Source organism: Myxine glutinosa, chromosome 1, assembly GCF_964187855.1.
Source record: "Myxine glutinosa chromosome 1, kmMyxGlut1.1, whole genome shotgun sequence".
NCBI lineage: Eukaryota > Metazoa > Chordata > Myxini > Myxiniformes > Myxinidae > Myxine > Myxine glutinosa.
The window spans coordinates 321,762,997-321,789,832 of record NC_136261.1 but is presented as its reverse complement, the minus strand read 5'-3'; the positions used below and the strand labels follow the sequence as shown (position 1 = coordinate 321,789,832).

The 26,836-nt window shown below is 44.3% G+C and overlaps 1 protein-coding gene across 4 annotated transcripts in view; it reads right to left on the bottom strand.

Annotated features, from left to right (window-relative positions):
• Positions 1 to 23,936, bottom strand: part of LOC137411203 (single-stranded DNA-binding protein 2-like) — a 104,223-nt gene extending 80,287 nt beyond the window's left edge. For 3 of the 4 annotated variants that reach the window (XM_078769679.1, XM_068096611.2, XM_078769690.1), the window contains exons 1-3: positions 23,826 to 23,936; positions 18,380 to 18,452; positions 14,436 to 14,497 (exon numbers count right to left, since the gene is read on the bottom strand). In XM_078769679.1, coding sequence (XP_078625805.1) covers positions 14,436 to 14,497; positions 18,380 to 18,452; positions 23,826 to 23,911 — 221 coding nt within the window. In that variant the 5' untranslated portion in view covers positions 23,912 to 23,936. The remainder of the gene's footprint in view (positions 1 to 14,435; positions 14,498 to 18,379; positions 18,453 to 23,825) is intronic. The other variant, XM_078769694.1, reaches the window with a different exon arrangement.
• Between the last annotated feature and the right edge of the window lie 2,900 nt (positions 23,937 to 26,836).

The window sequence follows — 26,836 nt, the reverse complement described above, 5'->3', positions numbered from 1 at the left end:
AATCGAGGTTACACAGCCATCTCAAATGAGTATCACCCGCTGGGTGATGTTTTATTTTAATGGAGACCACCCAACCAGTAATTCTGGTTGTGTGGTCTTCGGTGGTCGTTTGATGAAGGATTTTTAACACGGACTCCCTTTTGTTGCTGTAGCAATGTGGCTGCACGAGCAGGATTCACTGTACATATGCGAATAAATATATTAATGAGACTACTCAAAGTGCTACAGCAAACCTCAACAACATTTTTTTTTTTTTTGTATACAAGATCGAGGCACGTGAAAGAGTTAACATTAATCACACAAAAAGTCAAACTGACACACAAAACACAAAATAAGGGGAGCGGTAGACATGATGGGAAGAGAGGGGGAAGGACACAAACACAACATTTAAGAGCAAGGACATCGAGAGAACTGTGGGAGGGAGAGGGCTTGGGGGGAGGTGGGAGAAGTATAAAACATATGGACACTGCAAGGACTTCCAGGAAAGAAGTTGGAATTTCAAAAAAGTGTATCTGGGGTAAAAATTAGCGGGGGTAGAAAAGATCAAGGTTTTGGATGGGGGAAGATAAGAGATGGTGGTGAACAGCTGTTTTAAAGACCTGGAGGGTGGAGTGGGATTGAAGAGAGTGAGGGAGTTTGTTCCAGAGGTGGGAGAAAAGGGGAATGAAAGAGTGAAGGTGAGCAGAGAGCCTAGATTTTGGCAGTTTTACCATAAGAGGGTTGCTGGCAGATCTTGTGCAACCTGTAGGAATATTTGGGGGACAGAGCACAGAGAGATCTGGGGGAGCAAGGCCGGAGAGCTGCCTGCGGTGAGTGAGTGAAAGGCATTGATTGAAAGGGCTAACTTTAGTAGTTCCCAAACCTCATAAATGAAAACCATTCCATTTTATTAATTAAGGTCCTTGGTCCTGATTACATGTTCAGGATCCTGAAAATCTGCACGAGGGCTCTGACTGACTATTTAGCAGACAATTATAAATGAAAACATAAATGTAGGCCTTGTTGAGGACCTCTGTATACCAAAACTATACAAACTTCTTGATAAATAAGGCAGCAACTCGTACCTCTTTCAAATGTTATGACAACCATTTACATTTGTGTGCATTCTCATCCACAGCAAGACAAGAGCAATAATTCATCCTCATGGAAGAAACAGATTGAAGGAAGATAAATCATGCAGTGTTGAAGGGCTGCAGTGTTTGTAATTGCCAGGATTCCAGGAAAGTTGGACATTGTTTATGCTCATACGACACACACAGGGTGACAAGAAACTATGAGTGTGGAGATGTAGACCATGAAGAAACATACATGATCCATTATGGAAATGTATTATTAAAAATGCAAGACACAATCAAAGTACACAAGAGACACTTTAAAAAATAAAGTTATTGTTTGGTTTCGTCATTTTGGTCAGTACATCAAATTCTCGGTTTGCAAGTGGTTATCGTGGTACATAATGATGAAACTCGCATTGCTGCCTGCTGTGTGCGATTAGTCACCCTCTTCCTTCCTGCCCACATGTTTATGATTATTCACAAGTGTGTCCTTCCCACCCTGTTGTTCCATTGGTTTTTGAGGGGTAGCTGTGCTGCGCTCCTGCATGCGTTTGGCCTCTACCACATTTCCCTAACCCCTCCACCCACTGCCATTCCTGGATTCCATCTCCACTACCCCCCTTTTTCTGGCCTCCACCTACACTCTCCCCTGTATTCTGGGTCCAACATCTACTCCAGCCAACCCCCTCAGTAGAGTGCAAACCTCCACCAGGCTGAAAAGTTTACGTTTTGTATCCCACTGATCTGCATCCAGACAAGAACCAAAATATTTTCGAATCTCAGCCCAATCAGATGATTTCAGGCACGTGTACACCCGCTCACTATGGGAGAGTCATGTTATTATCCGTATTATAATTGCCAATTATTGTTCATATTACTTATGTTAGATCAGGTCATTGAAAAGATCAGACCGTGCCTCACTATTATAAATTCCGGATAATAAAATTTACTTCCATAAGGGTGTCGGGGTGGGTGGGGGGAGAGGGGCAATATCACAAGTTACAAAACCCTATGGGGAGTGGGGATATTATTTCGTAATATCATTAATATTATGCTATTCTTATAAGTGTTGGTATTACCCTGCACTCACGAAGCGAAAGGCAGGGTTAAGCGATGGGTTGCATAGGTGTGGCGTACGTACGTACATACGTGCGTGCGTGCATGACTCCATTTTTCAAATTAGTTTTCCCGGAAACCGTTGGCCCGATTGACAAAGTTTTCACCATAGGAGCGCCTCCTCCTGTATATTTTTTTGTTCATAATTATGACATCATAATTCACGTAGTACAGGCACCATATTGGAAAAAAAATCGAAAAAAGTGGGACCTCTCTATCTCGAAAACCACATGGAAAACATTGAAACTTGGTGCATTGTTAAGTACTCCCCATGGGGAATAACATATGATAATGATGTCATCGGTACCTTCATTATGACGTCATAATTCAACCAGTACAACACTTGATCCGATCAGTATGAAAAAAATATTCTCTGCAACTGTTGGTCTGATTGACACAAAATCTTCACCATAGGAGCGCCTCCTTCTGGATATTTTTTACGGCGTAGCCCATAGGCCAAAGCCGTCGCGAATAGTGTTTGTCCGTCCGTATGTATGTATGGTATAGGTTTGAGGGGAAATACATACAACTAGAATGCCACTCAGTAGAGCGCATACTCCCGCCATGGGTGGCCGCTGCTGAGCCCTATTTTCCAATGGTAAAAAATCCTTCAAAAATTTCCTGGATCCGGAATAATATCCTGAGCTTCACCAAAAAATAATCAATTCTTCCTTATCCCAAGGGCAATCATCCCACCAACTTTCATCCAAATCCGTTCAGAACTTTTCCAGATATCTTGTTCACGAACGAACGAACGAGCACACACACACACACACACACACACACACACACACACACACACACACACACACACACACACACACACACACACACACACACACACACACACACACACACACACACACACACACACACACACACACACACACACACACACACACACACACACACACACACACACACACACACACACACACACACACACACACACACACACACACACACACACACACACACACACGATCGAATGCATTACTCCCGCGAAAGCTGAGAATCTGGTCACATGGCAGGGTGATGTGATTACGTCTGATGTCATTACGACGGTACGTCAGCTGACTCCGCACACCGCCATTTTGATTCCAATTTCGTTCAGGCTGAACATGTCGTCGATCCCATCATATATCACAATCGCCATGCTCTACCTTTACGTTTTCATTTAGTGTGAAACAGAAACAAACCGATTGGTAAAATAATCATCAAATATCGAAAGCATAGACGTTAAGGGTCGTCCAGCGCCACAGTACTTATAGGCCTTAGGCATCATGTCGTCATGGCTCACCTTCAGGCTGCTTCGGACAAATTAGCCCAGGTTTCTTAAAATAGCTGTATTTTTTTCGTAATAATAATAATGGCGTTAATACTAATAATATAGTAAATATAATCGTAACACAGCAATCCATTTGTCATTATTGCAAAGTTTATAGTTTGAAGCGGTGTATGGTTTGTTCATTGTTGATTTGAAACAGAATAAACGAATACAGTCGTATTGTTTTCATAATAATAATAATAGCGTTAATACTAATTAATAAATATAATCGCAACAATGCAATCTCTGTCGTTATTGCAAAGTTTTGACATTGACGCGGTCAGTGTATGGTCGGTTGGTGCATTGTTTTTTTTTTTGGTTTTTTTGTATACAAGATCGAGGCTCGTGAAAGAGTGAACATTAATCACACAGAAAGACAGACCGACACATAAAACATATAACATCGGGAGCGGTAGACAAGATGGGGAGAGAGGGGGAAGGACACAAGCACAACATTTGAGAGCAGGGACCGAGAGACATGGAGACATCGAGAGATCTGTGGGAGGGAGAGGGCTTTGGGGGAGGGGCATGGGAAGGGGGGGGGGGGGTGGGAGAGGTATAAAACATATGGACACTGCCAGGACTTCCAGGAAAGAAGTTGGAATTTCAAACAAGGTGGATCTGGGGTGAATTAGCGGGGGTAGAAAAGATCAAGGTTTTGGATGGGGGAAGCCAAGAGATGGTGGTGAACAGCTGTTTTAAAGACCTGGAGGGAGGAGTGGGATTGAAGGGAGTGTGGGACTTTGTTCCAGAGGCGGGAGAAAAGAGGAATGAAAGAGTGAAGGTAAGCAGAGAGCCGAGATTTCGGCAGTTTAACCATCAGAGGGTTGCTGGCAGATCTTGTGCGACCTGTCGGAATATTTGGGGGACAGAGCACAGAGAGAGCTGGGGGAGCAAGGCCAGAGAGGAGTCGGTAGAAGACAGAAAGACCACCTACCTGCCTGCGGTGAGTGAGTGAAAGGCCCTCAGAGATAGCTTCATCGCGGGAGATTCCAATAATTCTGAAAGCTTTGGTTTCAACAGCGTGAAGCCGAGCTAGGTGTGAGGCAGGAGCACCGGCCCATAGGGGAGAACAGTATTCCATTGAGCTGCGGATGAAAGCCTTGTATGTGGTGAGGAGCTCAGGTGTGCCTAGGAAGGACTTCGCACGACGGAGGATGCCCAGTCGGCGACTGGCTTTGGAGGCCAGCTTGGAAATGTGGTTTTCCCAAGAAAGATCATGGCAGATAGTGAGACCCAAAAGCTTGAGCGACAGAACTTCTTGGAGAGGATTGTTGAGAAAGTAGATGTGAGGGTTGTCCAGTCGATCTTTTCGGAGAGACATAGTAAGAGAGTGAGATTTGTCAGGATTGAAAGACATGTTCCACTTGTTTGACCAGTCTGTGATTTTGTCCAAGTCTTCAGAGAGTGAGGAGGCTGCAGACTGCCGATCTGAGGGAAGAGGAATGGAGCGGCAGAGAGTCAAGTCATCAGCAAAGAGATAGAGGATTTTCCAGAGAGTCGGAGAGATCATTGATAAAGACCAGAAAAAGCACATGGCCCAGAACACTGCCCTGGGGAACTCCAGACTGAACAGGAAGCGGAGATGAGAGAAATCCATTCAGGGCCACACGTTGACTACGACCAGAGAGGAAGTCCGCAAGCCATGCATGGAGATTTCCATGGATACCATAGGAGGAGAGTTTGGTGAGCAGAGCTGGGTGCCAGACCGTATCGAAGGCACATGATATGTCAAGGGAGACAGCTCTGATTTCCTGTTTGGCATTGAGGACCTCCATCCATTGTTGAGAAAGCAGAAGCAGCATGTCCAGAGTAGAGTGACCTGGTCTGAAACCAAATTGATGATCAGAGATCAAGCCATTGGAGAAGAGGAAAGATTTCATATCCGAAGCAATGATGGATTCCATGACTTTGCTGATAATTGGGAGCAGGCTGATTGGTCTGTAGTTGCAAGGATCTGTTTTTGCACCTTTATTGTGCAAAGCGGTAATGTTTGCTGATTTCCAGGATGCTGGCAGATGACCTTGAGCAAAAGAGAGGGTGAAAAGAACAGAGAGAGGGTGAGATAGAGCGGCAGAGCAGGATTTTAGGACCCGTGGGCAGATGCCGTCTGGTCCAGTTGCAGAATCAGAGTCGAGGTTAGACAAAAACTCCTCCACCTTGTCAGGAGAGAAGGACACAGAGTCCAGGAGCAGTTGGGTTCGACTGGGAAAGGTGGAAACAGAGAGAGATGGGTTTGGGACTAAAGATTTTGAGGCAAACACAGAGTTGAGGCATTCGGCTTTGTCACGTGCGATGTCAACTGTGTGGCCATTTGAGGTAAGGGAGGGGATGGAGGGGGAACAAACACCAGAAACGGATTTGACCAGACGCCACCAGGATTTTGAGGAAGGAGACAGGTATGAGAGTTCATTCTTGAGTGTGGAGAGATAGTGCTTCCTGGCACTCCTGAGGGTAGACACACACTTGTTCCGAGCTTGCTGGAAGGAACTGAGATTGCCTTCAGTTGGATTAGCCTTCCAAGAGGCAAAGGCAAGTTGTTTCAGGGCAACTGCCTCACCACAAGATTCAGTGTACCATGGACGGGAGGAAGGGTAAGACAACTGAAGACGAGATGGGATAAATCTGTGCATGAGAGAGAGCAGTTTGCTTTGGAAGAATTCCCAGGAAGAATTGATGTCAGAGGCAGTGGAGATGGGAGACCAATCCAGACGATTGATGGCTGCTTGAAGACCGTCCCAGTCGGCCTGAGTGAAATGCCAGACTCGTCGACGCTGAGGAGGCTCTCTGAGAATGGCCAGAGAGATGTCCACTTTGACAAGCACATGATCAGAAGAACTGATTGGAGCAGAAGAAGAGCAGCAGACATTAGCAGGGAAGTTTGTCATAACCAAGTCTAGAAGAGAAGATACTCTATTGGCTGAGATCTGGGTCGGGAAATTGACAGATTGTGTCAATCCCAGTGAGTCACAGAAGTCCTTTGCTGAGGTGCCATGACTGGTGAGAGAGGAGCCCACACCCAACCAGCTGGCATGATGACAGTTGAAGTCACCACATATGAGGAAGAGAGAGTTGGGATGAGTGGATAGAAGTTGGTCCATGTTGTCAGACAGTGAAATGTAAATGGAGTCATCACTGTTTGGAGGACGGTACAGAACACATATGAACAAAAGGTGGGAGCGGAGAGGAAGCCGGAGCCAGAGGTACTCCTGGGGGTGAGGTGGAGAGAGGGCAGTGCAAGGAGAGTGAGGAAGAGAGTTTTTGATAAAGATAGCCACCCCACCACCAGGACGAGGCTCAGGTCCATCATACCGGAGGAGGGAGTAACCAGGAAGAGATATATGTTGATTCGAAACATATAGTTTTCAAGGCACAGATCAGGGGATGGGTATAAAAATATTTCAAAGGCCTTGAATATCCCTTGGAGCATAGTCAAGACAATCATTAAGAAGCGGAAGGCATTTGGTACCAAGACCCTGCCTAGATCAGGCTGTCCCTCCAAACTGGAAGACCAATCAAGGAGGAGACGGATCAGAGAGGCTACCAAGATGCCAATGCAATATGTGTGTATGTATGTGTATAGTATATGCAGTGACTATAGAAAGTCTACACCCCTTTCAAAATTTTCACCTTTTGTTGCCTTATAGCCTGGAATCAAATTGCAATAGATCAGGCTTTTTCCACCTGTATTTACACAACGGAACCCACAACTTCCAAGTGAAAAACAAAATCTACAAATTTCAGAAAATTAATTTAAAATACAAAACTAGCATTGGTTGGATAAGTGTCCACCCCCACTTAGTTTATACTTGGTGGAAGCACCTTTGACAGCATTTACAGCTCTGAGTCTGTTGGGATAGATCTCTACCAACTTTGCACACATTGATTGGGCAATATTTGCCCATTATTCTGTAAAAAAAACTGTTCAAGCTCCGTCAGGTTGCATGGAGAGCGTTGATGGACAGAAATCTTCAAGTCATGCCACAGATTTTCGATTGGATTTAGGTCAGGCCTCTGTATGGGCCACTCAAGGACATTTATCTTTTTGTTCCTCAGCCACTCCAGTGTAGCTTTGTCTGTGTGCTTCGGGTCGTTGTCATGTTGAAAGGTGAACTTCTGTCCCAATTTCAGCTTTCTTGCAGAGACCAGCTGGTTTTCCTGTAGGATTTTTCTGTATTTTGCCCCATATATTTTCCCTTCTCTTGCTGACAAGTGCCCCAGTCCTTGCTGATGAGAAACATCCTCATAACATTATGATGCCACCACCATGCTTCACAGTCAGGATGGTGTTCTTTGGTTGATGTGCTTTGTTGGGTTTGCTCCAAACGTAACATTTTGCATTTTGGCCAAAATATGTTCCTCTAGGTTTCGTCAGACCACAAAACTTTTTGCCACATTGCTTCACAATCTCCGGATTGTTTTTTTGCATACCTCAAAGGGACTCAAGGTGGGCTTTTTTGAGTAATGGCTTCCTTCATGCCACTTTACCATGCAGGCTACACTTTTGGAGTGCTTGGGATATTGTTTTCACATACACACAGTGACCAGTCTTTGTCATAAATAGCTCTATCAAAGTTGACATTGGCCTCTTGCTGGCCTCTCTTATCAGTCTCCTCCTTGCTGGGTCATCCAGTTTGGAGGGACGGCCTGATCTAGGCAGGGTCTTGGTGGTACCATACGCCTTCCACTTCTTTATGATTGTCTTGACTGTGCTCCAAGGGATATTCAAGGCCTTTGAATTATTTTTATACCCATCCCCTGATCTGTGCCTTTCCATAACTTTATCCTGGAGATCTTTGAAAGCTCCTTGGTGTTCATGGTCGAGTCTTTGCTGTGAAATGCACTACCCAGCAGAGGAAACCTACAGTAACAGCTGATTTTATTCTGAAATAATCAAAATCATGACAATTTAATACAGGTGGAGGCCAATTAACTTGGTATGCGATTTTGAAGGTGATTGGTTACACCTGAGCTAATTTACAATTGCTATTATAGGGGAGGGATACCAAGATACTCTAGTTTTGTATTTTTATTTAATTTTCTGAAATTTGTAGATTTTGTTTTTCACTTCCTTTGTAGATTCCTTTGTATTTTTGATTTGATTTTTTGATATTTTTGATTCGATTATTTTTGATTTTGATTTGTTCCGATGTGTAAATATAGGTAGAAAAAGTCTGATTTAATGCATTTTAATTCCAGGCTAAAAGGCAACAAAAGGTGAAAATTTTGAAAGGGGGTGTCGACTTTCTATAGGTACTGTATACAAATACCCATTCTACACCCAGGGGATTCTGTGTATGAGGGGATGGTGGGATTGGGGAAAATGCACAGGGGGTTGGTGAGGGGAGGCGGAGGGGACGTGGGGGTAGATTGTGGAGTGTCACACGAGCGCATTGTCCATTGCCTTGCTGTGACACTGAGGACAACAGTTTTGCTGTTGGAAGTAAAGAAGATTATAATCAGCTCTTCAACCTACACCAACACTGCGATGTCACTGTCAAATTGTGCTATATTGCATCCCCTAGGGGACATCTCACAATGTATGCCAAGCCTTACAGGCAATGGTTCCAAAAGCGACAAACAAAAAGTATAGCCGAGCTGCAGACATGTTTTGCCTTTATTAGAGCTCACCAGAGCAGCATAATCATACTAAAATATGTAATTTGGTGTCTGTCTGACAGTTTTTGACCGCAATACATTCGGTCGTTATTTATCCAATCTCAACCAAACCCGAGTACGACTAAGGGTCACACAATGAAGGTTGTAGCGAATTAATTTTCCCCCTCCCCAAGAGGCTTTTCTCCACCAAGGGGGTTTTCCCCACCAATGGGATTGCGTGTTGAGGTGTATATGCGTGTTGAGGTGTATATGCATGTTAAGTTAGCTTTATTGTGGCGTTTTTCCAAGGACACTTCTAATAACAAAACTAATGATAATAGCATAATATATCAATATTATTACAAAACCATATTAATCCTAATAATGTCCCACTTCCCCAAGGGGTTTTTCCTCTTTCAACAAATGGCACGTTAACGTTTATAAATAGCGTATTGTGCTGTTTTCGTGGGAGCACCCCTACCAGAAGTAAAAATATTATAAACCACAAACACATATGATTACCTTTTTTAAACAGTCGCTAATGCTATTTAACATTGAACTGAAATAAATTTGGAGGAATCCGGACATCAGTCTATGCTTATCTCGTCACCGAATGCAGCACCCAATCGAGGATCTACTGTGGCCTACATACCCCACAAGGGTTAAATAACACGACCTTTCTTGTCGCTTCCGTGTTCTTTCAAGGCGTTTTTCATGGCATTTTTCCAAAGCCGCTTCTCATTACAAAAGTAACAGGAAAAAGAGCAATCAGTGATTGCAAACCCTCACCAGGATGTATTTTCCTTAGCCTAACCTCACCCTCACCCTTCCTCACCCTACACCCTCACCAGGATGTATTTTCAGTGGTTTTTTAAAAGGCTTTTGTGTTAAAACAAAAATGGCGGCCGAACCACGTGACCAATGATGTCATCATTTTTTTTTTCTCCATCAATTTATGCCTACATGACGCTCAAGAGATTTCATCTTGATAGGATGAAGTTTTGTACTTGTCGAATTATGACGTCATAATGGAGGCACCTATGACATCATCATTAACATATTTTATTCCCCATGAAGAGTTCTTTACAATGAGCCATGTCTCCATTTTTTCTATTCAGCACTTTCGGAGATATAGAGGCGCAAAGTTTTTCGGTTTTTCCAAGATGGCGGCCGAACCACGTGACCTATGACGTCATAATTATCATTAAAACATCATACAGGTGTTGTACCTATGGTGAAAATTTCCTGTCAATCGGACCAACAGAAGTTCTGAATATGGATTCGGATATGAGAATTATTTTATTTTGTAAGTGATTCTTCACCATTGGGAGATAGGACCAAAAACGATACCTAGCAGGATATCTCAAAAAGTTATGGATTGATTTGGACGAAACTTGTTGGACAGATTGTGTGTGTGTAACAAGGAAGAATCGATTCAATTTTGGTGAAGATCCGGATTAGAATCCGGCTAGTAGAATTTTGTAAGTGATTGATTCTTCACCATTGGGAGATAGGGCCAAAAACTATACATAGCAGGATATCTCAAAAAGTTGTGGACGGATTTGGATGAAACTTGGTGGAGAGGTTGTGTGTGTGACAAGGACGATTCGATTCAATTTTGGTGAAGATCTCAATATGGATTTGGATACGAGAATTATTTTAATCTTTAAGTGATTCTTCACCATTGAGAAATCGGGCAAAAAGCGACGATAAACACGATATTCAAAAAGTTATGGACGAGTTATGACTAAACTTGGTGGACAAGTTGGTTTGGTGACGAGAACAAGCAGATTAGATTTTGGTTCAGGTCCGAATCCAGATCTGGCCGATCAGTGGGATACAAAACATAAACTGTTCAGTGCGGAGGAGGTTTACGCTCTACCGAGTGTCGTTCTAGTTCAGAATGTGGATAAGACCATACAAAAGGTCACCTGTTACGCCTGTCTGTGTGTGCTGCCAGTACATTTCCCGACATTATCTTACGATTTATCAAAACTTTCTGCTGCTTCCCCAAGATGCATGGCGATGCTATTTTGCATTAAAACAGAGTTATTCATGCAAACTTGTATATATTGGGAATCATTTGTGCAAAACCCTGAATAATGTATACACTAAAGCGCACATCATATTCATTCGGAAACCAGGAAAACCCGCGGAAACACATTCTCATTCGCGAGAATTTCCTGGTGGAGACGAAGCAAGATATTCGAGTGAGAATTCATGGCAGAAAAAAAAAAAAATAGAAAGCAAATCATGTTACATTTGTATACAAATGTTTGTGAAGGCATTGTATAATTAATTTAGATTTCAATTAAAACAACTTCCATCAATCCTGGTTGCTATGGTGCCATCAGGATGCTTGCGAAAGGAGAGGCAGCTCTATAAATGAGTCATGGCCAGTATGGCATCAAAGTTGGCTCATTGACCGAATTCAAGACCAAATCAAAGCTGCCAACCTGGAAGAAGCATAAAAAGTATCAGTGTTCAGGAACACATTATGTCATGCAATACGCTCGTGTCCATTAACGTTTGAGAAAACAACCACCATTTCCTTTCCAATTGGAAGTAGGAGGCTATTTCTATGCCCTTCGCATCACTTGGCCTCCTGCACACACCAAGGTACATACAACCTGAAGATTGCAACAAAAACAATCTGCCGCCTGTTATTATTGTTTTTTCAGTGAGAGCCTCGTATATGGAGATCGAAGGTCTCCAACCATCGCTGAGTGGAACAGAAGCATGAGCTTTTTATATTCATTAATTTTGTATGGAGCCCTGCGACTGCTGGTTGCATCATTTCTGGGAGCATGGATCTGCTGCTGATGCAGCGCCCCGTTTTCATTAATCTGGTACTCATTTTGTCGACCTTGGAAGGACGACAGGCTGAGTCAACCCACTTGATGTTATTTAATGGCACGACAGTGGCTCAAACTCAAAACCCCTCACTGCCTTTGCTAGTGGGGAAGGGACGGACACCTGCCCAGAACTAAAAACAACACCTGACAGAAGGCAGATGAGTTCCTTTTGGGAGCCAATGGCAATCCAGTACTGAGATGGTGTCTCCGACAAAACACCCAATGGGGGCAGGATTTTTTTTTTTTCCACCTCGCCGAGTTACCTCCTCCTTCACAGTGGTCCTGTGAAGAGGTTTCCTTGTTTCAGAACGAGGTGAAGGTTTTGCCAGTTGTTCCACTTATTCTTTTTACACACTTTTATTTAACTTCATCTGAACTTTGTTTGTTTGTCCCGTTTCAAATATTTGAGCCGTTCGTTTTCTAGGTTCTATACTTCCTAGAGAGCTGAAATTTGGCCAACGGTCCTCTTTTCTGGTACATTTTCATCTATCAAAATTTAAGTAAATAAATAAAAGGTTTAAAACTAAAAAAGAAAAAAGAAAAAAGTAGGCAGCCCTAAAACATGTTTTTTCGTTTACTTGTTCTCTACAGCCCTTCACATTTAGGGGCTCGCAGTCATGTTTAGAGCGATTTTCAACAAAACTAGAACAGCACTCTTCGACGTCGCAACGACGTCGACCCATGTGCCTCCATCCACATTTTTACATCATCATGTACATACTTGGACAAGTTTGATTTAAATCCCTTAGGCAATTCTAAAGTTATCGTGGAAACGAAACCATATCACAGATGCACGGATGGACAGATAGACTGAAGGACAACCCAAAAACATGCCTCAGGCGACTTCATCAGCAGAGGTATAATAATAATAAAATAAAATAAAATCTTAAGCCAGCCACCTTGTCATAATTTCTCAGGAACACGAGGGTTAACATAAGTGCTGATAGCCAGGTTAGGGTCAGGGCTGTTAACCCTAAACCAGCCACCTTGAGCTAGCCAGTACATGCAATAACACTCCTCAGTGAAACAGCACAATTAAATATCTACACTGAACTGACAAGACAAATAAATAAATAAACAAGAAGACATCATGTGGAGCATGATACTTGCAAAATCCCCCCCCCCCCCCCCCAAAAGTTTTCCATTGATACAGCAAATTGTCCTTTTCATGAAGATTAAAATTTACAATCTTGATCAAAGCTCGGGTCAACAGGATGAAAAATGACGATGTTTCAGATGAAAAATGATGATTTTGGAAGGTTGACCTTGAGTTGACCTTTGACCTTTTGACCGCAAGCATAGTTTCCCTATTTAGTGACTCAATGTGCAAATGCTGTTCAATTTTCAAGTCAATCGGATGAAAATTGAGGATATTAAAAATTTGGCCGATGTTGACCTTTTGGCCTATGTTGACCTCAAAAATAGATGGTGGTTGAATTTAGTGACCATATATATAAATCATCTTAGAAGTTCAAGTCAATCAAATGAAAATTGGTGATTTTAGAAATTTGGCCTATCTTGACCTTTTAGCCTGTGTTTACCGAAAATATAATATGTGGTTGAATTCAATGAGCAGATATGCAAGTCCTCTTCAAATTTCAAGTCAATTGGATGAAAATTGAGGATTTTAGAAATTTGGCCGATGTTGACGTTTTGGCCTATGTTGACCTTTAGAATACTTGGTGGTTGAATTCAGTGGCCAGATATGCAAGTCCTCTTCAAATTTCAAGTCAATTGGATGAAAATTTAGGATTTTAGAAATTTGGCCTATGTTGACCTTTTGGCCTATGTTGACCTTTAGAATACTTGGTGGTTGAATTCAGTGGCCAGATATGCAAGTCCTCTTCAAATTTCAAGTCAATTGGATGAAAATTGAGGATTTTAGAAATTTGGCCTATGTTGACCATTTGGCCGATGTTGACCTCAAGAATACTTGGTCGTTGAATTCAGTGACCAGATATGCAAGTCCTCTTCAAATTTCAAGTCAATTGGATGAAAATTGAGGATTTTAGAAATTTGGCCAAAGTTGGTGACCTTTGGCCTATGTTGACCTTTTGACCTATTGACCCCAAAAACAACAGGCTTCTTGCTTTTGACCAACTCTACCATTTGGTGACGTTTCGTGAAGATCGGTTGAAAATTGTGACCTGTAGGCTGGTGACAAACAGACAAACAGACAAACAGACAGACAGAACCACAAACACAACCGACCAATATACTTGAAAAATCTTCAATTTTGCAAGTAATAAGCAAATAAATAAATAAAACCTGCAAGATGACATGATGAAAATGCATATTGGTGACAACTTCCAGGAACAACAAATAAGCCCAGAGCAGAGTTAAATTTGGGTGCAACCAAATTGAACCACTAGCAACCACCATGTTGTCAACTGCACAAGGAAGACGACCGTTGTTGGAACAATGAGATGCAACAAAACAAAATGCTTGCAAGCAAACATGGGAAAAAGCTCGGCATTTGCTTACCACCACCAGGAATGGAGAAATCCCGGGGGTTCTCCTAAGGTAATGTTTTTCTCCCATCGAATCTGCATCAGGAGAAAAAAAACAAAAACAAACAAATAAACATCAAATACTGTACATAACATACACGCAAACGACAAAGCACACTCCAAATTGAAAAATAACCACCGATTCAACACAAACACAACACTACATATGGGCAGGGTACAGCCCGAAGTACCCCGTGGGGGACCCCACTCCCTCTCGTCAAAGCTCAAGGTGGGGAACCGGATCGAAGCAAGGGTGGAAATCATTCCATTTATGGCGACGCAACGTCTGATGCCTGACGTGGAGATCGGTTTCTGAGATTTGGGACATGGAATGTAGGGACAATGACAGTGAGATCAGGAGAAGTGGTGGAAGTATTAGTCAGAAGAAGAGTGGACATATGTTGTGTGCAGGAGACGAGATGGAAGGGAAGTGGTGTGAGAATGGTGAAGGGCAGGCAGGGACAGAAATACAAGTTTGTGTGGCAAGGGTGCCCAGAGGGCGTGAATGGTGTTGGTGTCCTGTTTTCTGAGGAGTTTGTAGACAGTGTGGTGAGTGTGACTAGATTGAGTGAAAGGTTGATGATGGTGAAAATGATGATTGGAAAGCTCTTGGTGAACATCATCTCGGGATATGCTCCGCAGGTTGGTCGGAGCGATGAAGAGAAGGACAAGTTCTGGTGTGCAAAAGAGAAGCTGATGGAAAACGTGAAAGATGAGGAAGTTGTTGTGGTAGGAGGAGACCTAAATGGACATGTGGGAAGGAGTATGGACGGTTTTGAGGGAGTTCATGGGGGTTACGGATATGGTGTGAGAAATGAAGAAGGTGAAAGGATTTTGGAGTTTGCTGATGGAGCTGATTTGTTGATTTGAAATACTCAGTTCCAGAAAGAGGATAATAAGCTTGTTACATACACGTCAGGTGGGACGACGACAACCGTTGACTACCTGCTGGTGCGTAGGCGAGATAGGGGGCACCTCCGGGACACAAAGGTGGTCCCGGGGGAGGAGGCTGTTTCACAGCACCACTTGGTTGTCTGCGACATAAGGGTGAAAGGTGCGAGGAGAGCTCGGCGGGTGAAGTACCAACCGAGAATGAAGGTGTGGAGGTTGAAAGAGGTGACAGTGAGGGAGGCATTAAAAGAGAGGCTGAGTATGGTGGAGGATGATGTGGTTGAGCTTGAAAGTGGTTGGATGTCAATGAAAGATAGTCTGTTGGGAGCCGTTGGTGAGGTATGTGGATGGACAAAAGGACCACCGAGGCACTCGGAAACATGGTGGTGGGATGATGAAGTTGGAAAGAACATTGACGAGAAGAGAATGAAGTTCAAGGAGTGGCAGAAGGCGAAGGGTATGGGGGCAGAAAATGCAGAGCATGAAAGTTATAAGGCAGCCAAGAAGGCTGCAAAGAAAGAGGTAGCAAAGGCACAGGAGGCATGTAGGAAAATGTTCGGAGAGCGCTTGGATTCGGAAGAGGGTCAGAAAGCAGTATTCAGGATTGCAAAGCAGATAGCGAAAGAGAGGTGTCATGTGATGGGGGTGAGTTGCTTGAAGGATGAAGTGGGACAAATCGTTGTGGACCCAGATGGAATTAAAGGAAGATGGAAGAGATATATGGAAATACTGTTGAATGCAGAGAAAGAATGGGATGGCAACATAGAGAGTAACCCAGTTTTAGGACCGGCAGAGAAGATAACCGAGAAGGAAGTTGAGGAAGCGATAAAAGCAATGAAGAGTAGAAAAGCGGGAGGGTCGATGGGAGTTGTGGGAGATATGTTGAAGGCAGCGGGAAATTGGGGTGTGAAGAGAATGACAGAGATCTGCAATCTGGTGGTGAAAGAAGGCCGCATTCCAGTGGATTGGGAACTGAGTACCCTCGTCCCTCTATACAAGGGGAAAGGTGACCCTCTGGACTGTGGCTCCTATCGAGCGATAAAATTATTGGAGCATGGAATGAAGGTATTGGAAAGGGTGTTGGAGAGGAGGATAAGGAAGAAAGTGAAGATTGACGAAATGCAGTTTGGATTTATGCCAGGAAGAGGAACGACAGACGCGCTTTTTATTGTGAGGCAGTTGCAGGAGAAGTATATGGAGAAGAGGAAGAAGTTGTTTCTTGGGTTTGTTGATCTGGAGAAAGCATTCGATAGGGTTCCACGTGAAGTTCCATGTGCTGTCTTTGTCTTTCCCTCGTGGTCCCCATGTGCTGTCTTTGTCTTTCCCTCGTGGTCCCCCTGTGCTGTCTTTGTCTTTCCCTCGTGGTCCCCATGTGCTGTTTTGTCTTTCCCTCGTGGTCCCCATGTGCTGTCTTTGTCTTTCCCTCATGGTCCCCCTGTACTGTCTTTGTCTTTCCCTCGTGGTCCCCCTGTGCTGCCTTTGTCTTTCCCTCGTGGTCCCCCTGTGCTGTCTTTGTCTTTCCCTCGTGGTCCCCCTGTGCTGTCTTTGTCTTTCCCTCGTGGTCCCCCTGTGCTGCCTTTGTCTTTCCCTCGTGGTCCCCTGTGCTGTCTTTGTCTTTCCCTCGTGGTCCCCATGTGCTGTCTTTGTCTTTCCCTCGTGGACCCCTGTGCTGTCTTTCCCTCGCGGTTGTCAGCTATTTCACGAGCCTCGATTCAGTATAGAAAAAAAAAAGAAAAAAAAAAGAAAAAAAAGTAGTGACATGGGCATTGAGGAAGTTAGGAGTGGAGGAATGGTTGATCAGAGTCGTGATGGCAATGTACAAAAGAGCGCGCACAGCTGTAAGGACGAAGGACGGGAACAGTGGTGAGTTTGAGGTGAAGGTGGGAGTGCATCAAGGGTCGGTACTAAGTCCACTACTATTTGTAGCTGTGATGGAGGTGCTGGCTCAGAACGTAAAGGAGGGTCTACCGTGGGAGTTGTTGTATGCAGATGATCTGGAGTTGATTGCAGGAAGTATGGATGGACTGAAGGAGAAGATGAACAAGTGGAAGGAATGTATGGAGACAAAAGGTCTGAAGGTGAATATCGGAAAAAACGAAGGTGATGGCAAGTGGTAAAGCATGTGGTGAGGTGGAAAGAACTGGGAAGTGGCCGTGTGCTGTGTGCAGGAAGGGTGTCGGAGTGAATTCCATTCAATGTACAATGTGCGCTGAGTGGGTTCATCAAAAATGTAGTGGTTTGAGAGGGTCATTAACCAGTGTGGCAGCTACATTCAAGTGTAAGGTGTGCACAGAGGGAGCTGCAGATGGAGGAAATGTTGAGTTGGATCTTGGAGATGGCGTGAAGCTGGAAGGTGTGAAAACATTTTGTTACCTTGGAGACATGCTGAATGGAGAAGGTGGATCAGACTCGGCAACGGTTGCTCGAGTGAGGTGTGCATGGAAGAAGTTTCGGGAACTGAGTGGCGTGCTGACGAGGAGGGGAGTGTCATTGAAGCTGAAGGGAAAGATGTATGCTGCATGTGTGAGAAGTGTTATGATTTATGGGAGCGAGACATGGGTAATGAACGTAGAGCAGCAACGAAGGATGGAAAGGGTGGAAATGCGAATGGTTCGGTGGATGTGTGGAGTATCGTTGAGAGAGAGGAAGACAAATGATGAATTGCGAAAGATGATGGGAATGGAGCCTGTGATGGATGCTGTGAAGAGAAACAGGTTGAGATGGTTTGGTCATGTGTTGAGGAAGGATGAAAGTGACTGGTTGAAAAGAGTGATGGGAATGAATGTAGAACGAAGGAGAGGATGGGGAAGACCGAGAAAGACTTGGCTAAAGATGGTCGAAGAAGAAATGCGGGCAAGGGGGTTATAACAAGGGGAGATGCAGAAAATAGGGCAAAATGGAGAACATTGTCATGGGGACCGCAAGGCTAACCCCCACTCTTGCAGGGAAAATGGCCTTAAAATGCCTGTTGTTTGTTGTTGTTGATTCAACACGCAAGTCACAAATGCACATATCAAGTGGTGTTACCTCCGATAGGAAAGTCTGCGCTGCTTTCTGAGCACCAACGTGCAGCAAATATTCATAGACATAGAGAGCCAACCTACAAAAAGAAGAAGAAACAAAAATTAGAACATCAGGCAAACTAGAACAGCACTCGGTAGAGCACAAACCTCCGCCAGGCTGAAAAGGTTACATTTTTGTATCCCATTTATAGGCCGGATCTGGATCCAGACCTGAACCAAAATCTAATCGGCTTGTTCTCGTCACCTAACCAACTCATCCCCCAAGTTTAGTCCTAACTCGTCCATGACTTTTTTAATATTATGTTAAATATCACTTTTCACCCGATCTGTCAATGGTGAAGAATCACTAAAAAAATTAAATAATCCTCATAACCGAATCCATATTCAGATCTTCACCAAAATAAAATCGATTTGTCTTAGTCACACAGTGAACACAATCTGGCGGTGAAAGAAGGCCACATTCCAGTGGATTGGGATCTGAGTACCCTCGTCCATCTATACAAGGGGAAAGGTGACCCTCTAGAGTGTGGCTCGTACCGAGCGATAAAGTTATTGGAGCATGGAATGAAGGTATTGGAAAGGGTGTTGGAGAGGAGGATAAGGAAGAAAGTGAAGATCGACGAAATGCAGTTTGGATTTATGCCAGGAAGAGGAACGACAGACGCGCTTTTTATTGTGAGGCAGTTGCAGGAGAAGTACATGGAGAAGAGGCAGAAGTTGTTTCTTGGGTTTGTTGATCTGGAGAAAGCATTCGATAGGGTTCCACGCAAAGTATTGACATGGGCAATGAGGAAATTAGGAGTGGAGGAATGGGTGATCAGAGTCGTGATGGCAATGTACAAAAGAGCGCGCACAGCTGTAAGGACGAAGGACGGGAACAGTGGTGAGTTTGAGGTGAATGTGGGAGTGCATCAGGGGTCGGTACTAAGTCCACTACTATTTGTAGCTGTGATGGAGGTGCTGGCTCAGAACGTAAAGGAGGGTTTACCGTGGGAGTTGTTGTATGCAGATGATCTGGTGTTGATTGCGGAACGTATGGATGGACTGAAGGAAAAGATGAACAAGTGGAAGGAATGTATGGAGACAAAAGGTCTGAAGGTGAATATCGGAAAGACGAAGGTGATGGCAAGTGGTAAAGCATGTGGTGAGATGGAAAGAACTGGGAAGTGGCCCTGTGCTGTGTGCAGGAAGGGTGTCGGAGTGAACTCCATTCAATGTACAATGTGCGTTGTGCGCTGAGTGGGTTCATCAAAAATGTAGTGGTCTGAGAGGGTCATTAACCAGTGTGGCAGCTACATTCAAATGTAAGGTGTGCACAGACAGAGGGAGCTGCAGATGAAGGAAATGTTGAGTTGGATCTTGGAGACGTCGTGAAGCTGGAAGGTGTGAAAACATTTTGCTACCTCAGAGACATGCTGAATGGAGAAGGTGGATCAGACTCGGCAACGGTTGCTCGAGTGAGATGTGCATGGAAGAAGTTTCGGGAACTGAGTGGCGTGCTGACGAGGAGGGGAGTGTCATTGAAGCTGAAGGGAAAGGTGTATGCTGCATGTGTGAGAAGTGTTATGATTTATGGGAGCGAGACATGGGTAATGAACGTAGAGCAGCAACGAAGGTTGGAAAGGGTGGAAATGCGAATGGTTCGATGGATGTGCGGAGTATCGTTGAGAGGAAGACAAATGAAGAATTGCGAAAAATGATGGGAATAGAGCCTGTGATTGATGTTGTGAAGAGGAACAGGTTGAGATGGTTTGGTCATGTGTTGAGGAAGGATGAAAGTGACTGGTTGAGAAGAGTGATGGAAATGAATGTAGAAGGAAGTAGAGAACGGGGAAGACCAAGAAAGACTTGGCTAAAGATGGTGGAAGAAGAAATGCGGGCAAGGGGGTTAACAAGGAGAGATGCAGAAAATAGGGCAAGATGGAGAAGATTGTCATGGGGACCGCAAGGCTAACCCCCGTTCTAGCAGGGAAAATGGCCTTAAAATGCATCATGTTGTTGTTGTTGTTGTTGTCTAGTCACACACACAACCGGTCCACCAAGTTTCGTCCAAATCCGTCCACAACTTTTTGAGATATCCTGCTATGTATTGATTTTGGCCAGATCTCTCAATGGTGAAGAATCACTTAAAAAATTATAGTAGCCCAATCCGGATCTTCAACAAACTCTAATAATTTCGTCCTTGTGACATACGCTACATCTCTGCCAAATTTCGTCCGAATCTGTCCACAACATTTTGAGATATCTTATTCACAAAGACAGACAGACAGGGGTGAAAACATAACCTCCATCTACCTTTGGTGGTGGAGGTAACAAGCACACCAACACAAATTAAACCATTTAGTTCTCTGCTGAAAATAAAAATAACTAAATAAATTTATAATGGAGTTGGTGGATCTGTCTTTCGCATGCAGCACACGGCTGCGGGGTTGCATCATTGGCTGAGTGCCGCTGATGCAACGCCATCTGCTGAACAGGGCAGGAATTTGGAATTTGTTCCTGATGCCGGAGATAGCTCGCCTAATCTTCACAAAGGACACCGTGGGATCTTTAACATCCACCAAGTAATGCTGGCAGACGGGAACACCCGGTTTAACGTCCATCTGAGGGATGACACACACATTGATGAATCACCCTGCCTGTGAAACACCAGGGTGACAGTTAATCTGGTGGATAGCAAGGTGATCATGTACAAAATCTGTACTCTTCAACATTGACCACACACGGTGGAATCATGGTTAGAGCGTCCGCTCTGAGTCTGGGAGGTCGGTGGTTTGAACTGCGTCTGAGTCAAGGTAAAGATCTTTTGCATGGTGCGTGCTGCTTCATTGCTTGACGCTCATCATTTAAAAGGGCTAGAGTATAGACAAACAATAGGTTGGCAACCATTACACAGGCTTGATGGGTCGAATGGCCTCTTGTGTTGAAGTCAGTCGTAAAATAACTCGTATGATTATTATTATTATTATTAATCCACGACACAGAGGGAACTAACTATAGGTTTGCTATGTCCGTCCGTCCGTCCCACCTGTGGTTTTCTGCACTTTTGCCCCATACCCTTTAACATATTCCACTGAAACTTGGTACATGGCTTTATCTATCTATAATTCCAGTAATCTCTGTCTGTACGTCTGTACGTCTGTACGTTTGTTTGTCTGTGACCGCTGTTTCTCGACAACCACGGGTCCGATATACTTTTAACTTGCCAGGTATATTGCTGGGGACCCGAGGATGTGCCTTTTCAAGGTTTCATATTAATCGGACAATTACTTACCGAGCTATGTCCAAAAAACGATTCAACCAATCAGAGAGCAGCGAACGATCGCGTGTGCCGGCGTTGCGAATGGACCAAACCATTCCATGTAAATAGAGGGGGGGGGTTCTGTGGTCGTTGCGAATGGACGAAACCATTTCATGTAAATAGAGGGGGGGGATTGTCACTGTACTCGCAAGCCGTTCGCCGTTCGCTTTGGCGTTGCGAATGGACCAAACCATTTCATGTAAATAGAGGGGGGGGGATATAATTTTAGATAGATATATAGTACGGGCATATATATAGTACGGGCATGCCCTAGTCTATCTATAATTCCAGTAATCTCTGTCTGTCTGTCTGTACGTTTGTTTGTCTGTGACCGCTGTTTCTCGGCAACCACGGGTCCGATATACTTTTAACTTGCCAGGTATATTGCTGGGGACCCGAGGATGTGCCTTTTCAAGGTTTCATATTAATCGGACAATTACTTACCGAGCTATGTCCAAAAAACGATTCAACCAATCAGAGAGCAGCAAACGATCGCGTGTGCCGAACGTGGCGGGCACACTCTGCCTCGGATGGCACATTTGAGAGCGTATTCATTTATTTCACGTTTGCAAACTATGTTGGCGTTAAACTATGTTTTACAACTAATAAAAACGAATTTGCGATTCATTCGCTTTCCTGCGCGTTTGTGCACGCGATGGCGATTTCTTTACCAAACTCCGGAAGCCGTTCGCTTTGGACCAAACCATTGCATGTAAATAGAGGGGGGGGATTGTCACTGTACTCACAAGCCGTTCGCTTTGGACCAAACCATTTCATGTAAATAGAGGGGGGGGATATAATTTTAGATATAGATATAGTACGGGCAATGCCCTAGTTACGATAATTTGCAGAACAATTTTGAGTTTCATGGAGTTTCAATTTTTTCACCGAGTTTTGCCCTTTTTTCTTGGAAGAACATTCATTGGGACCGGTAGGGGACACGTATGAATAGCCTTTAGAGGCCATTTTTCCCCACAGAGCAGGGGTTGGTCTTTTTTGGGCACCGTGGTCCCATTTTTGAAGCAATGTATTTGGAATTTATGGCCGGATGCCCTTCCTGCCCCGACCCTGTTAGTCGCCTCTTGAAACACACAAGGAATTACCAGTGAACTGGTACTCGAAGCAATTTATGGCCGGATGCCCTTCCTGCCCCGACCCTGTTAGTCGCCTCTTGAAACACACAAGGAATTACCAGTGAACTGGTACTCGATTTGCCGATCTCGGAAGGATGACAGGCTGAGTCAACCCCCCTGGCGTTAATTCAGCGATCGACCGGGATTCGAACCCAGGATCCCAGGATCCCAAGCCGGCACCCTAACCGCTAAGCCAACACCAGGCTATAGGTAGGGGACAGTATGGCAAAGCAATTCTCCCTATTGTTACTATTATATCAACACGACTTGATAATCAGTATATATGGCTGGAGCAACTCAATTTTTGCCAAATTATGATTGCATGGCACAGAGGGACGACCCCAGAAAACAACTGCAAACAAATAAACAAATAAACAAATAAATAATTTAATAAATAAATAAATGAGTAGACATTCACGTGGATTGTTCCAAAGAATCACAAAATATTCGGCAATGAAAGATGTTATCGGAGTTTTCCAAATCAATATTTGCAAAATCAAAATGCATGTTTCCGGGCACCGAACAGAGGGTCTTCAATAGAACTACCAATAGCAAAGCGACCGTGAGTAGATGACAGGTTAAGGGGCGCGTGTCCGAAATGTACCTGCAGATGCCATACGAGTCACAAGACGCAGGGCAAAGCGAGAGGCTTCGATTTGAGAGCGCTCAGCGCTACACAGGCAACCCGACAAAGGAAAATATGGTGCCAGTTTAGGCCGCGACTAGGCCTCGCCATCGAGTGGTCAAGAAAAACCAGGTCCCTTCAACACCCACGAGCCAACATGGCGATCCTAATAAACACCGTCACATCTAGACGTTTACTTCGCACTGTTGGAACGTCCAGAACCTGGTCGATAAGAACAGCACTCGAGTCTTGACGTGGCTCGGCTAGACATTTAATTGCGCGTTTCGCCGCCTTTGCGACGACTTGGTTATTCGGGATGTAAACTATCTTTCGAAACCCCGATAAACACTTAATCCCGAACACAATTTCCTCAGGAAACAAAACCTCTTACTTTTCCCGAGCCTGAGCATCCGACGGCACCACAGCACCGCGGCCCTTCGCATACATGTTGTGCGCTCCGCGGCCCGGCGCCAACATGGACACCCCTTTAACAGGACCCCGTCGCCATGGCAACAGCCAGGCCCTGAGCGTCTTCGTGCCGTTCTTATTATTCCAGAACATTGTAACGTGCAGCCTTTTAATTTCTGATCAACTTAGTCCGCATATAATTTATTCCGGACACCGAAGGTGACCGGAGGCATTATGTTTTCGGGTTGTCCGTCCGTCCGGGCTAAACCTCGTTTTTCTCAGCAACCACATGTCCGATTGAGTTTAATTCATCCGATTAATTAAAAAATTATTTCTCGGAAACCGCTGAATGGAAAAATTTGAAACTTGGCACATTGTCAAGTACTCCCAATGGGGGGGAAAAAGCATGATGATGATGACATGATAGGTGAAGTGGTATACCAGCCAAAAATGTTTTCATCAAATTCCTTATCCTAAAAATCAGAAATTGCATGCACATGATTTATGACCCATTTGTATTGAAATATTAAATTTATGACATCATAGGTCACGTGGTTTGGCAGCCATATTGGATTTAACCCAAAACGCAAAACATCTTCTCCCAAACCACCAAATCGATTGACTCGAAACTTTACGTGTGTCATTGACGAGGCATGGCGATTAAAAGTTGATCATGAAAACGTCATTGGTCACACGGTGTGGCAGCCATATTGGATTGAAGGAAAATATGAAACAATTATATCTCTGAAACCGCTCACCCTATCGATGTGAAATTTTACAAATACCATATAACAGCACTGTTGCATATAGTTTGAAAATGATGATGTCGTAGGTCACGTGGTTTGGCAGCCACCTTGGATAGAAAAACGAAACTTATCCGATCAACACGAAACTTCACAAAGGTGATCCCCCACCAATACATATGTAGAGTGTACATTTTTTAAGGTCATATGTCATGTGCTATGGCAGCCATATTAGCTTGAAAGCCAATATTTAAAAAAAATTCCCTTCTCTGAAACCGCTTCACCAATCGATGTGAAACCTGTCATGGCTGGTGAAAATGTGATACTTGAAAACAGATGAAGGGATTAAAATCAAACTTGTTTATTTTAAGGACAGTGAACGAGGGCACCTACCCGTTGTGGGACTATGCGGAGGCATATTGGCGACACAGTCGCATTGTTCTAGTTTTCTTATCGACCCTATACCATTCCTTTGAAATCAAACGTGTGCTAATTGCCATGTAGCCTTGTTTGCTTCTTCTACCCGATAATTCGACTGATTATACACATTATATGCATCCGTGCCCTTGTTTACAACTGGGGCACGTACATATATCTGTACAAGAAGATGCCAAATGGAAAATCGATTTCCTACCCAAGGTATAACATTGGATAATGAAACATGCCCGGTTGCCCTGTAGCTCATTTTGCCGATTCCAAATTATGACGCATATTAAAAGGTGACCCTGACCTTCTAATCCGACGCTGGCCCATCTAAAGCAGGATTCTCGGGGTGGCGTTCATGGTTGATGCCTACACCGTGGCATGAAAGTTGATAGAATAACGGTCGAGGCCAATATTACAAATTTCCAGAAAACTAGCCATGGAGCACCTCAAAGGTGTTTAATTTTTTCCAATTTCTTCAGTTGAGATGGCTGAGATGGGAGGATTGTGTTAGGAGGGATATCAGTAAGGTAGGGATGGTTGGAGAGTGGAGAGAGGCTGAGGACAGAGGGATTATCAATTTATTAAAATTTGATAAAACAAATAAATCTTGCTTCAACAAGAAGAAAAAGACATAAAACGTCATAGCACCCACCTTGGTTTTCGTAATTTTCCTGCACAGAGTTAAAGACTGTCAGTCGGCCATCTTTGGTCTGATGACAAAACAAAATCTTCTGCATATGTATACTCTCATGTACTGTCTTTGTGCCAGGTTTGAACAAAATTGGTCCATATATGTCTGAGAAATTGTTGGAGACATGTTTAAGTTACAAAATGGCCGCCAGTCGGCCATCTTGGATCTGATCTCTTTCAAGTGATCTGCAAGCCATCGTCCATTATCTGTGTGCCAAGTCTGAACAACATTTGTAAATGCATGTCCGAGAAATGGTTGAGGAAGTGTTCAACATCAGGTTTTTTTCAACTAAAAAGGCCGCCAGTCGTCCACCTTTGATCGCATCACGAAACAAAATGATGCGCATTTGTATGCAGTCATGTATTGTCTTTCTGCCAAGTATGAACAAAATTAATCCATACATCTCCGAGATATGGTTTCTGATGCATGGAGGGATGGGCGAGATCAAATTTTCGTTTGATTTCGTTTGGAAAGAAGTCCAACGTGGGCTAACAATACAGAAATATCCCAGAAAAGGAAACAAATGACAAGAAAAAATACACTGGCAATACCTCCCACAATCTCCATTGGCTGAAATGAAACAATAACAAATGGAAATTAGACGATAAAAAGGGACAAATTAAACCATTGGGGCGGACACGAAAGCTCACTGGCACGAGGGCATCATTCCGCGCACCAAGTGGGCAGCCGCCACGCCCGAGGCATAGGCGTGGTCGCGGGATATACACCGGGCGCGCAGCCCGGAACGCCCCAGTGTTACAGTGGAGCTCTTGAATAAAGACTCTTACAACTTACCGCGTTGTCCGCTTCCTCCTTGCTTACAAGCAGCGCGCGTAACACCACGCTTCATTGGTGACCTCCGACGTTCTGGTCAGCCGTCACTGACCACCCAAACCCGCCACAGCCATGGCAACCAACGCGGTAGCGATAAAGCTCCCCACGTTCTGGGAAGCTCAGGCGGAGATCTGGTTCCTGCAGGCCGAAGCCCAGTTCAGGCTTCGACGCATCACGGCGGACGAGACACGCTACTGCCACGTGGTCGCCTCCCTCGGGGCCGGCGCGGCCGCCCGCGTCGTGTCGGTCCTGAGGAACCCACCGGCCGACGACAGGTACGAGGCGTTCAAGCGTCTCCTC